General features: G+C 40.8%; 1 protein-coding gene across 1 annotated transcript in view; it reads right to left on the reverse strand.

The window, feature by feature from the left end:
* Positions 1–612: 612 nt before the first annotated feature.
* LOC148522954 (transmembrane protein 176B-like) overlaps positions 613–14246 on the reverse strand; it is a 34939-nt gene continuing 21305 nt past the window's right edge. The window contains exons 5-7 of the mRNA XM_088473593.1: positions 6680–6919; positions 3084–3200; positions 613–1075 (exon numbers count right to left, since the gene is read on the reverse strand). Coding sequence (XP_088329719.1) covers positions 1007–1075; positions 3084–3200; positions 6680–6919 — 426 coding nt within the window. The 3' untranslated portion in view covers positions 613–1006. The remainder of the gene's footprint in view (positions 1076–3083; positions 3201–6679; positions 6920–14246) is intronic.

The following is a 14246-nucleotide window of genomic DNA, read 5'->3' on the forward strand; positions in this document are numbered from 1 at the left end:
AAACTCTAGATTCATAAGATTGTTATTCAAGTACATTATGAATTATTTTAGTTTTATTTCTGGTCTGTCCTTTATAAAAAGTAAATTGTCTATATAATGGTGCCAACAGATGATATGTTCTTTAAACGTGTTGTTGCTCCATATTATATCATCTTCCTACTTTGCAACAAATACGTTTGCATAACTTGTCATAAAACAGGTTACCATTGCTGTCCCATTGATTTGTTTATAGAAGTCCCCCTTATACTGGATATTGTGGTTTAAAATGTAGTTGATACAATCCACAATAAAATTATATTGGTTGATGGGTTGTGTGTCCATGGTGGAGAGGCAAAATCTAGAATGTGTTCACAAACTAATGTATATCATGCTGGATATGTATAGGGACTTGACATCACTAGTATATAAAGTATATGTATTTTTCCATCCCAGTTTCTGGAGCAATTGTAAGACCTGCCTAGTGTCCTTTAGATTACATTTTTGATTTTCTACATATTGTTGAAGATATCTGGGATTATGAGAGTCTCATTCTTTTTTAACCCTGGTCTCGTGTACTGCACTTCATAAACTACTGTCCATTACCCTTCAGTTACACAACACCACAAACACATATTGGTGCTTGAATGCAAATATATTTTAATAGTGACAGCAGAGAAAAGCAACAGAGGATATCCTGTGTATAACTCCAATGTGACCTGGTTTGCTTTGGGCAATCCCCAGTTTTGTCCCAATAACAGATTTAGCTTGCAAAGCTCCTTTTCTCATAAGAGCTCCAGTAACAGAAAAAAATTGGGTAAGGGGTTCAATTCCTATACCAGATCTGTTTACTTTGTGAATAAATTGATAGGATGGTGTGAATTTTATTGCCTTAACAAACAGCTCACATTGATGTCTCATTAATTCATTTCAATTTGACAGGAGCCCTAATACTGGCAACAAGTTACAGTATGTGAGGTCAAAGAGAGAATAAAAGTGGCAGATTAGGTGCATAGAATCCATCTTCTTTCTAAGCAATGAATACTTCACCAGTAGGGGTTTGTGGCAAAAGAGAATTGTCTTTATTTTCAATAGGCTTCTGTAATACAAAGCAAACAAATGGAATGTTATAGTATCTTACTATGACAGGCCTGACAATATATGACATTTTATTTTTTTTATATGTATTTTGCTTAAAAAGGGATGAAAGCCCAAACAAAAAGTGCCTCATGTCACAGTGATTTTCTTAGTTAATTGAAATGGATAAAGTCCATAAACCTAGGCGTATTGGGGCTGCAGAACAACCTTGGCATACCTCTATGGCCAGAAAAGGGGCATAACCACACCTCACGGGACTTGGTCGCGCCTCATGGGGCATGCCGTGAGTCACTGGGTAGTGGCCTGGTGATACACCCCTCGCCTCTCCTCATGTCATCCGAGCAGAGCAGAGACAGAGCTGCTCAGCCAGGCTTTTAGGCATTTGCCAGAAATGCCAGATGGCCAGTCCAGCCCAGTTTATAAGCATTTATTTATTGCTCAACTAATGTTGTCAAGCAAACAGTTATAATAAATGTACAGTATACTGCTAGAACTGAAGCCCTGCACTTTATTTTCCTTTGTGAAAAACATAAAATTTCACAATGATCTCATTCATTAAACATTTGTTTATGTTAGACTGAAAAATATTTACAAAAACATTAGCAAAACCATAACTGGATTTAATGGACATTGCTTCCACCTCTGTGTTTAGGTAATTAGATTTTTGTAGTTATGTTAGCATTTTACATTTAGACTATAGAGGGATCAAGCAACAGTATGGCACTTCAAACGTTCTTCACTAAGTCTCCCTGCAAGGAATTCCTCATATTTCTAATAAAGCCGAACAAATGAATATTGTGGAAACTGTGAGATGTATCAAGTATTGCAAATCATAATTTTCTGATACATTTAACACACTTATAAAACGCCTCTCCTATGGATTTTTTGTAGCTAATTGCTTTTTTTTAAATCTTTTCACCTACTTTAAGAAATGAAACCCCTTAATGACTGAACAGATTTCAGGCCAAAGGGCCTGATCAGACTCTGGGGCATCACTCTCCAATGTATTACTTTACAGAGCTTAGTACATCTCCCCCCCTCAGAGATGTACGCTAGCCTGATGGTTAGCATACATCTCTGATGTTTAGCGGTCTCTGCAGGCACATCTCGCTCACAGTGCCCCCTTAGCCTTGCAATGATTGGCTTTGTGTGGAAAAAGCTGTGGCCGCTGCATCGGAGCACTTTGCATGCTGATTGAGAGACTCAGACACACAAGTGTCACTTCTCAAATTAATCAGCACAGTCTCCTGATGCATTCCAGTCACATTGCATCGTATCACATAGTGACAGACTAATTTCCTTAAAAAAAAAAAAGACATGAAAAGATGTCCAGCATTAACATAGTCTCATCGGACCTGGCACCCTGAAAGGAGCTGATTGGTCCGACTGCAGCAAAGATATACGAGGACACATCTCTATGTTGTTTGTACTAGGGCCATAACAGTGCTGAACAGTGCCTGGTGTCTGGAAGATGGACATTTGTCCAAAACGCGTTGGTATTTTGAATGACTTTCAGGATCCGCAGCTGTCTCTACTGCATATACAGTAAAATCTTTGAAGGATTATACTATTTTCCCCTTATAACCATCCAAGGATTTGTAGATTCTGGACTTATTAGCTTGAGTTTACTTCATATAAAACCAGTGTTGAAGGAAGGTGAATACCATACAGATCATAGATTACTCCCAATAGATATTGAAAGAAACCTTTATGTGCACCATTATCACCTTTTCAGATGAGTGAATTTATTGGATGGCATTTGATCATCAACGTTGTATTCATAGTTTCACCACTAAACCCCTCTTTGTTTTACATGAATTGATGAGAAGAGACTTTGACACACATAGATTAACAATGGAAACAAACAGCTCTTTATCCACCTTCTATTGATTTTTGTATGGCTTCTTTATGTATGGACATCATACATTACCAATATGAACATTTTCTAGTACAAGGTGCCTATAAAAAGACAAAGTAAAGTAGAGTAAAGAAAAATGATCATTACTTACCTTACATGTGCGACCGCAACACAAAGCTTTCAGTTTATAGCCCAGACTAATGAGAGAGATGCAGAGACCCCAGATCATCATGAGCAAAGTCATAATCACCAAGCCTTTCAACAGGTTCTGTAGGGAGGAGAGGGTGGAATAGAATGAGACAATGCAGGGGACACTTGTGATCATGTGAGAGAGTCACTCCAACTATTGTAGCCGGTCAGTCATTCTCACCCCTAAATACGGGCAGTGCACTGCATTATGGCCAGGATGTAATAACCTGGTAATACTTTCTCAAGCTGAGATGAAATGGATTCATAATTTGGGGACCCTTGTTCCCAGGGGACTAAACAGAGATTTCGAATTGAAATATTTCCTCATTTGATATTATCCTCTATTCTAGTCTCATTTGTGCAGATTTTTTCTGCACTTTTGGGCACTACTGCACCTTATGCATAGTCTTGCACTTGATTGGTTAGTTTTGCACACTCTCTATATTTTTAATATGTCTTTAATTTGTTTTTTAATTATCTGCTTTTATATGTCTTTTTTATTGGTAACCTTTTGGACATTATTGAGGACTTTTTGTATGATGTGACCATTTGAGCCTCTACGATGGCTCAAGTAGTCACTTCTTGGTTGCTGCAACGCAACTGGAATGCATGGCGGCCATATTGTTTCCGATTTTCTGGAGATCAGTGCAGATGCACTATGGGATGGATGCCGATTAGCTACACCTGTGTAAGTGTCCATGGAGGGTTTAAATAGTGTGTTTTTAGAGCCGAGTACACGCTTCTGATGAAGGTCATTAACTGTCAGAAATGCGTTAAGCGTGGCTCTACTTGTTTCTTTGGATCCTCGTTTTGCTGCGTTTGCTGCACTGGTGGAAATTACCTGGTAACTGGCTGGAGTATCCAGATCTCTGACCAGGCTGTGTCCTATTCAACATCCGTGGACTGCCAGGACTTTCATCCAGATCGCTGCTGTGTGCCACTGTTGGATCCTATCTGATATGCCTGTACTACATCTATGTTTGTAAGTGCAACTTGTATATTAAAACCTGTGTTCTGTCTTTTATTTCCTGCCTTCCTGAACCTGTGTAATTGAGTTTATGCAGTGGAATTGGAGGACATGTTTTACAGATCATAAAATACATAGAGGAGAGAAGCAATCCTGTTATTCTGACTGGTTGTACAGATGAATAACGTTTTTTCCTTTACAGACAACTTCTTTATTTGAAAGGATATTATTTCTGGGTGATTATTATTATTCATCGGATATTTTTTTCTTTTTTTGGTGACCTTTACACTGTTTGGATTATGGTATATAGAGAGCGCCTGACTTTTGGTGCAATTTTATGTTTCATTTAAAACACAGTGACTGATAAGTTGCCGCAAATCAAAATGATTTTCTGGCAATTTTGTCCATCAAATTGCCGGATGTATGTAACCGTTGATTTGGAGGCTGAAATCAAGCCAATAGGCCAATTGCACATTTGCATATGTTGTATCAAAATGAGCTGTTAACAGGAAAAGCAGCGAATTCCTTACTATATATTGTGAATAGCAGAATATTTGAATATCCACAGTTGCTTTAGTAAGAAAATTATTTCTAAATAAGTTAATTTGTTTCTAAAACTATTAGCTAGTCTATGGTCTAGTGACACTTCTTTCAGGCAATTATAAGACAAATTTCCAAACTAGGGGCCTGATTGGGATTTCTAATCAAACCCAATAGCTTACGTACAAATCTAATGGCTCCAAGTCTGCGCAGGCACACAACCATTTCTGCGCAGACCTGGTCCAGCTGGACACTCGCATTCCCTTCTCGTTGCGGTGTTTGGAGCTTGGCAGCGAACAGGACCATTCTGCAAAAAAGGGGTGGTTTGTTGGCATTCCGAGCTCAGGCTCTGCGTTTGTGGATGCAGACTTCGGGACCCGACAGAGGGCTTCCAACAGTCAGGTAAGTAATCTTCAGCTTAAGCAGACTGGTCGAGGACAGCGACTATTGTTGACCTGAAGCAGTCTCTATGGATGCACTCAGATCACAGATGCATGAAGGGGATGTCTATCTCCTACAGACACCACCTGTTGTACAGGATTGCACAGCCGCTTCCCTGCACCTGTACAATACCATACAAATCTGAATTAGGCCCTAGATCCGGAACACAAAGACATTGATGATGATGACAGGTACTGATACTGTTCTGCAAGCCAGGGAAGTCTTGAGAGATGGGGCAAGAGAAACATTCTTCTAGGTAGCCCTGGATAATCGGGACTGATGAAGAATGAGCTGCGTCATGCACAATTCCCAACCAGTAAGAGATTTTGCCTGCACCAGAAACATTTCCACTCTTATGCCTCCCCACAGCTGCTGTTCTCACCTTAGCAAGCAGGAGCAGGGGGCATAATTTATTTCCCCTTGGGCGGAAAGTGTGGTGCTTGACTGTGGCACACTATCAGTATAATACTGAGGAGCAGCATCCTGTAGTGTCACATAAAAAAAAACACCTTGCTGCTTTCCCTTCATGACAGTAACTGGTGCTCAATGTGAGGATGATGCAGGGCTATTAAAAACATTTAATGCATTCAGGGTTTATGACCTTGGAGTACTAATGTGCATTCATGGCCAGTGCATGCGCAAGCTGCAGGAGGATGGAGAGGCATCCTACGGGAGGCTGGAGAGGCATCCTACGGATTCCTTTGATGGATTCATTGTGATAAGAAGCCCATAGGCTTCTATAGGCAACCACATCTATAGATGCCATTGCTGAATGGTCAGAATCAATGGAAAGTTAAGCTTTCTGGAGTTTGAGGCATATGGGAACATCACAGCCCTGTAGAATTTAGTCATCCCACCCAGCTAACCCATTTAGAAGTTAGGCAGGGGTAGGAAATAGCAAATTTGTCAAACTATACTAATGATCTTTATGGTGCAATGTTTTGTAAACCAGAATGATATAATAATAATAATAATAATAATAATAATAATAATAATAATAATAATAATCATGCTCAAAAAATTCCGTATTTCGGAATAGTCCGTATTTCAGAATATTTGGATATGGGAGACTCAACCTGTAATAATAATAATAATAATAATAATAATAATTATTATTATTATTATTATTATTTACATAAATTACAGTAAAACAATCAAACCATGAATTATGTGGTTAAATAAATATTACAATGAATAAATTAATTTAATAATGATGATAAAAGAATGTCAGTCTGAGTTGCAGTAAAAGGGAGGGAGTGTCCGGTAATTTTTTGAGGGAACAACTAGGTCATTACACCACATATTTATGTTGGTCACCATAATGGAAAGTCAGTTGGCTGGTTGGATAAACACAGCATCAGTAACCCGTGGTGCTTGGTTAACAGGCATGGCTGCATGGTCACATGGTTACCCAGTATGATGAATGCTTAAAAACAGTAGACAGTAGCCATAACCTCTATACTGCTCAGTGGTGTGTCATTCATTCATGGGTGATACTATGATGTGACTTTGTAGAACAGTGTGGCAGTTAGTTTCCAAGTAGAAGGTTAGGGACATACTTGAGATTGCACCAAGATGTAAACATCGAACACACATGCCAAGTTTCCCACCTGGTATTGCTGAAATCCCATCTTGCATCTGCTCAGTCCCCAGTCTGATTCGTAATAATTTCTGGGAGGTCTTGTTGTTCCATAGCCATAGTTATATCCGTCTTTCCCATAAAAAAGACGATCACAGAGATAAAGAAAGCTGTTATCCCAATTAACCCAGGTGAGATCCTTAATTGCACAAACCATGCCCGCAATAGAAACTCCAAGGCTGACCAAGACGCCGATGAAAGCTAGTGCCTCCTGTGTGTATAAGAAGAAACATAATTATAAGCATTACATATAGTGTGCAAGAAAAACCTCTGGGCACTGATCTTATTGGTGACAATATAATACCAACTAATTTGCAGCTTTCTAAGAAGTATTGCTCCTTTTACTCAATTGACAAAAATGTATTTATTCAAAAAACTTCCATAAAAAAGAAGAAAGCGCTATCAGTTGGTTTTAATTGAAGAATTTAACCATTCAAATTAGTAATACCATAAAATAAGGAATGGTCATAAATCACAATAATCGTCAAAAAGACTCAACATAATCCCAAATATGAGATAAGACCTCTTAATGTCAGATCAATACATTTGTTATAAAGTTGCTTTCCAACAATTACATAGTACACATATATTAATTATTCCACATTATCCCGTCTTAGTCATAACTGATACACAGCTCATAATAATTGACAAATTTATAAAAAATTAAAACATTAAACCTTGAAAGCATACTGACTATAATAGGCCTTATTTGTGTCCCAAAAAAATTGGCAATTCCCAGCAAGAAAAAATTGTTGAATATACAGTCACTTCAATGACTCATTGGTAGGATCCTTTCCACTACTAATTATTTAATATATAATATATTGTTTTATGGAACTTCAGAACTGTTTCTGACAGGCTCCTTGAAATGGGCTGTATAGCCCCACAGTCCAGGTCCCCAGTGAATAGATTTGATAAGTCGTATCACCTGCTGTTAGTGTTCCACAATCATGCAGTCATATTTATAAAGCGCTTTATGCAAAGTAAATACTTCACCACTAGGTCTGGTGGTCAGCCAAAGAACATCGAGCCTTGTCAGAATATAGCGGCAGTGTATCACGCATTTCTCTGCCTGCAAATACAGTGTCTGCAGCTTCCTCAGATAGCAGATATTCTTTTGCTGACCACCGGACCCAGTGTTGACGTATTTACCTTGCATAAAGCGCTTTATAAATATGGCTGGTGGGGCAAAAATGATGTGATCATGCATTACCCGCCCCCTGCTCTGCCCACAAATAACAGTAAACTGTCCAGCCCTGCCCCCTGCCATGCTGACCTGGCTGCTCCCTCCCAGAAGGGGCAGCCAGAATATTGGTAACCATGAGGTGTAGTAGTGGAAATCAGAGAGGACTTGTGGAGCAAGAAAAACTACCAGAGCATCACTAATAAGGCTAGCACTACCAGAGCAGTCTTTGGGCCTGAATCAAAGATGGACCCAGTAGAACAGTAGCTGTGTCTAAGGAAGCAGGTACTGTGCTAAAATATGGTTATGCTGCGGCATCGTAACTAGCGCTCCCGGCATCTGGTGCAGGCCACGCCCCCTCTGCATGCTGTAATGTGGAAGGGGCGGGGCCACAATTACTGGTGAATCTAGGCACCCTGCTAGCCAGATGCAGGGACTGTGGGTGAGAGCTGGTGCGGCACACAGAGTGCTGCAATTTGTGCAGCCGTATCGCTTACACAACCCTAGTTATGGGCCTGTTATGCTGCCACTCCCGTGACGAGAAACAGCTTCGGATCACTCTCAGTTAACATCAGTCAGCTGAGTAATCTGCAGGTGCTTTCACGCAGCTGAAGCCAGTAAAGTTGCAAACAAGGACGCAGCATTTGGTTTCAACAGGCGCAAAAAATGGGGCCAACATGCCCCCATTTTCTGGGACACTGCCTGGCGCCACCCCTAAATGGCTGTAGCCTCTCAATCAGGCTGCGGCATCCGGGCACTGCAAGGGAGCTTGCAAAAGGAGATCTGCAAATGTGCAATACAAATCTTTAAACATCGGAGATGCACACAAACCATAAGGTTCAGGGGCGCCGAGAGGGGTGGGTACTATTTACCCAGACCCGGGCTTGCTGGAGGGGCCCCGCGGGGGCTCGGGTCCTGCACCACCCCATCCCTCTTACTTCACAGCAGCCCAGCATACACAGCTGTGTGCTGGGCTGTAGTGGGAGATTGCTTGCAGCTGCAGCAGTCTCATATGCCTGTGATCACACTGATCGTGCCCCCCTGGCTTTGAGCCAGGCTGAGGGGCTCACAGCGCCCCTCTTCCCAGTGTGCAGAGTGTTTTTATACATTTTTATACTAAGGGGGTGTGACCACACCCACACAATTAGACCACGCCTCCTTCCCACCACAGCTCTCTGCATCCCTGATTAGATTTGCATACAACTCTGTAGCAGGGCCTATGTCAGGTGCAACAGACAGGACATGAATTACTGTAATTAATCACAAGAAAAAGATATGGCCAATTCTCTACATCCTGTCCCAGCCTCACAATGAGCTCATGCCACTACCTACAGATATGCCCAGTTTCATTGTTGCTGCTTGTGTGGTAAATCGCCCCATGCATTGGGGCAAATTGCGCGGCCGCAAATGGTTACACGCCGTGACCCCATAGGATTGCATGGTGCATTGCGCGTGCACTTTTGTAGCGCGATCAGCAACAATGTAAGCGGACACATCTGTAGTCTGCAAGCAGGGTTGGACTGACCCACAGGGGTACAGGGGAAATCCCCAGTGGGCCCTACTGCCTGAGGGACCCACCCCCTCCTCTAGGTTCCATGTTTCAGTCTATGCAGTGAATTCTACATTGTTACTTTATTACAGGCTCAGTTACCAGGTTGGGACAATTAATAAACATTGGTTCTTGATTTGCTTCTATAGAAACTACACCAAAATTTGCCTAATGGTTATTCAAGCTACTGTGGTGGCTGACCACACCCTTTATGCATGGGCCCCTGATATGGCAGCGAGAAGACAAGATGGTGGCTGAATGAAACCATTGCAAATTGTTTTTATATAACTATGACTTTAATGAAAATTTCTTATATGTGCACATATTTAATTCTTAATGCAACCATTGCAAGATTTGCAAGGCTATAAGGAAGTATATCCAGATGCATACTATGACTAGGCTTAAAATACAAGGTTGTGGTAGGCCATTTATCGGAATCATGGGGAAATTATAAGTTTGTATAAAGGTTAAACGTCCGTTTTGATATCTGGATCATACACTCGTGATTAGGGCTACGTGACTATCTCAAGATTAAACTTGAGAGCGATCAGTTAAAACAATACCTTCTCATATTCCCCAGACAAGTGGTCCTTTCCAGATAATACAGATTGATTTAATTCAGCTTCCAAAGGTTAGAATGCTTCAATATGCATTGGTTTGTGTGTTCGTTTTCAGGCTGGATCGAAGCTGCATCAATTACAGCAAATAAACTGACACAGGAATTTGTCTGTAGGTATGGTATACTATATGTGATATCATCTGATCAGGGTACACATGTTATGGGAATAGTGTTTAAGAATATGCGTCAATTATATGGAATAAAACAACATTTACACACCATTTATCATCTTCAGTCCAGCGCCAAGGTTGAACGTTATAACTCAACTATTAAGAATAAACTTGCCAAAATGTGTAAAGAGACTGGTTTACAATGGCTGGTGGCTTTACCCTTGGTCTTGCACTCAATCAGAGTCACCCCCAGAGGACAATTGAACATTTCCCCTTATGAGATCCTGTTTGGAAAGTAATTTAATGTTATTTTTGCACCCGCATATGAACTAAGTAAGAAAAATTACTTAACTGTGAATTATCTTATCTCATTAAGTAATCAGCTAAAGAAGATACAGACTGATGTGATAGGCACACAACCAGTTCCTGTGGAAGGTGCTTGTCATAACCTAAATCATGGTGATGAAGTAATGGTCAGGAATTTCCTGAAATCAGGTTCACTGACTGACCGGTGGGAAGGACCTTGCCAAGTTTTGCTGACAACTTTAACTGCTGTTAAGATAAAGAAGAAGACTGCATGGATCCACGCCATGCATTGTAAAAGAGTCACGCCTCCAGAGACAGCCCAAGCAGAGGAGATCCTTCAAGACAAGTAAGTGGTCTTTGCGGGCACAATAAACCCCGTGCCACTTGTCAATGCAGTAATTCTAAACAGATAGGCAACTCTAAAGAGTACTGTGAAGATCAGGACCATGCTGAACAGAGCAATGTTGATAGGCATTACCCAAGGCCAGATTCGAGACTTTGGGGGTGCAATTATCTCCTGGGGAACTCTGATTGTAATGACTTTTGCTTTAATTGAATTTACTTTATACATGACAATAATGTTAGATACAATGAAGAATGATACTGAAATTTCACATATGTCAAAGGCAAAAACGATTGGCACTTTTCATTCATACACTAGTGGTATGACCAATAATAAGCATGTTCGCAAAGCTTTACAACAAAGAGATCACAGAAATTATTTTTCGGGAAATTCAGTGATAGAAATGCATGGGAGAATTGCTAACACACTTAATGAGACCAATTGTTGGGTTTGTACACACTTGCCTATGAATGTAGAGTCAGGCATACCTATGCTAGCACACTTCATTAGCACGGCTTATGTTAAATTGAGAATGGTCTTGTCATAAGCATCCCAGTGGAAAAGATACCTATGCTATTCATGTCTGCTTTACGAGTTCTAGTTGGTATTACAGTAATGACAAATGTTTTTAATGATAGATCAGATTTTAGTTCAATTAAAAAGGAAATGTGTACTTTTGACAATGTAACTTGTATGGATGCTGCAAGAATTAATACAGCTTACTTTATGGCATATATGGGATATATGTATACCAGTGCAGGCTTGCCTATACCTAAGGTAATTTTTCCCTTATCTATTATATGTTTAGAAAATGTTATTTCAGACATTTTTAATGTGATGGACCAAATGGTGGAGGAATTGATTGATTCTATTAATCAGACAGTGGAGAAAGTTGCTCAGATAAGAACAGTAGCTTTACAGAATAGGATGGCATTAGATCAGTTGTTGGCAGCAGAAGATGGTACTTGTGCTGTGGTAGGACAGGAATGTTGCACCTATATTAATGATAACAGAGCAGAGATTGCTGGACATTTTACGAAGGTGGCAGAGATGCAGAAGGAATTACGGAAGATAGGAGGAAGAGCAGGTGGTTGGGACCCTTGAGGATGGCTAGGTACAGGCATTACCAAACTCATTGCTGGAATTATACAGTACATTGTGTTTGGGACCATGGCAATAAGTATAGCGTACATGAGTATCAAATGTGGGCCTACTATTGGTGTACGATGTTGTAAAAGGATAAAGAAGATAGAAACACAGCAGGAGATGACCATTGTGGTCATAGATGAGGAGATTCTGTTAGGTCAGGATCCATTGTCAGAAGAGTGATCTCATGTTCTGTATAGTGAAATGATGCAATCCTATGAAAGTCTACAAACACCACTGCCTGCTGATATATACCAGACTTTGTGCAATGAGGAAGTTGTTGAACATGAGAATTTCATATATGAGTTAGGTGATGAGGGAGGTAATAGAAATGATGATGAATACGTTACCCATGAATTACTGTAATTGCTAGCTTCAACTAGCTATATTATTCCTTTCATAGCCACACCAGAAGGTTCATTTAAAATTTAGGGTCCCCCCCTTGTCTGGTACGGTGAGTATTAGCATACAATCCTATTCTTATCCAAGTTACCTTTTGCATATGGTGTATGTATTTACCTACTCCTCCCTAGTGATTAATTTGAGACAAACCTTCTTGATTTGTTTATGTAGAATGCTCAGTGAATGAGTAGAGAAGGGAATGATATGGCAGCGAGAAGACAAAATGGCGGCTGAATGAAACCATTGCTAAATGTTTTTATATAACTATGACTTTAATGAAAATTTCTAATATGTGCACACATTTCTGAATAATGCAACCATTGCAAGATTTGCAAGGCTATAAGGAAGTATATCCAGACGCATGCTATGTCTAGGCTTAAAATACCAGGTTGCGGAAGACCATTTATCGGAATCATGTGGAAATGATAAGTTCGTATAAAGGTTAAACGTCCGTTTTGATGCCTGGATCATACACTCGTGATTAGTGCTACGGGACTATAATATTGAGATAATGATATTGGATTTCTTCCAATTACTGGATGAAATAATTATGTGATTGGCTTTAGATCTTAAGGGAGTTAAATAATGACAATTGTTTGAATCATTTGATTGGTTTATATGTAAATTCATTTTTGGTATATAATTTCTGTACAATCAATGTATGGGCAGCTTGCAATGATGTACTACCAGCTCTGTACGTGCGTACATAAAAATAAAATCTTCAAGGAGACTTCATCGTATATTTGATCATTTCCGTATCAGCCCCTATCACAGCATTCCCCCAGTCTTACACTGTCTGCAAGGCAGAGGGGGTGACATTATTACTGCTTGGATGGCACCTGTTTCCATCTTGTGTGGTGCCTGGTCAAGCACCCTGCTACACAGAAAGGCACAGAGCAGGGACAGCCCAGGAAAATGGCTGCTTAGAGCATCACGCTGAGGAGGGTGCCGCTGTAGAGATTGGCGGCCGATGCCAGTTGTCTACAGTGACAACAGTGTGGATTTGGTGCAGGGCCGCAAGTTGGTTGCAGCTCGCAGACTCACAGCCATGGAGAGAGAGCTGTGGCGTTTTGAATTTGGCACCACCTGCAAGCAAGTGGCTGCTCACGGATCAACAACCAATCGGGAGTGAACCTAAATGGCTGATGGTCTGCGAGTGGAATGCTGTTGGCGCCTCAGTCAGTTTCAAATGCTGCTGCTTGCACATTGAACTTGTGCAGGGATGAAAGAAACATTCAGGTCATGGCAATGCAGGAGAGCTGTGTGATGAATAGAGGGGAAACATCTTTTGGGGAGGGGGAATCTGTTAGGGCAGTGGTCCTCAACTGTATTCCTAAAGTACCCCTAACAGGTCATGTTTTCAGGATTTCTTTCTGTGGAAAAAGGTTGGATAACCACTGACCCAGCAAAATAGATTAACTTACCTGTGCTTGAGTAAAGGAATCCAGAAAACATGATCTGTATGGGGTATTTGAGGATTGGAGTTGAGAACCACTGTGTTATGGGGAAAGAGCTGTGAGGGGGGAGAGCTGTGAGGGTTAAGCTGTGTGAGAGCTGTACGGGGGGTAGAGTGATGTGAGGGATAATCTGTGTAAGAGCTATGGATACAGTATGTGTCGGTATATTATAGTAATACAGGTCCCCAAAGCAGTATCTGCTCCAGGGCCCTATGGGGTCTTAATCCGCTGTATTAACTTTCTAACCTGCTGCGAGGTATCCGAAAATCAGCTGTCTCTGCGAGCAACTTTATTGCTCTTTTTGGAGCAGTGACACTAGTGCACATGCGTGTCTCTGTTGTGCAGTGAGACTTGCAGTGTCTGCAGAAGGTCAGACCTGCTGTAAATGCGATCGCTGCTGCATTAGACCCACAGTTTGAATAA

This window comes from Taudactylus pleione, unplaced genomic scaffold (genome assembly GCF_031769625.1).
Source record: "Taudactylus pleione unplaced genomic scaffold, aTauple2 ptg000136l, whole genome shotgun sequence".
NCBI lineage: Eukaryota > Metazoa > Chordata > Amphibia > Anura > Myobatrachidae > Taudactylus > Taudactylus pleione.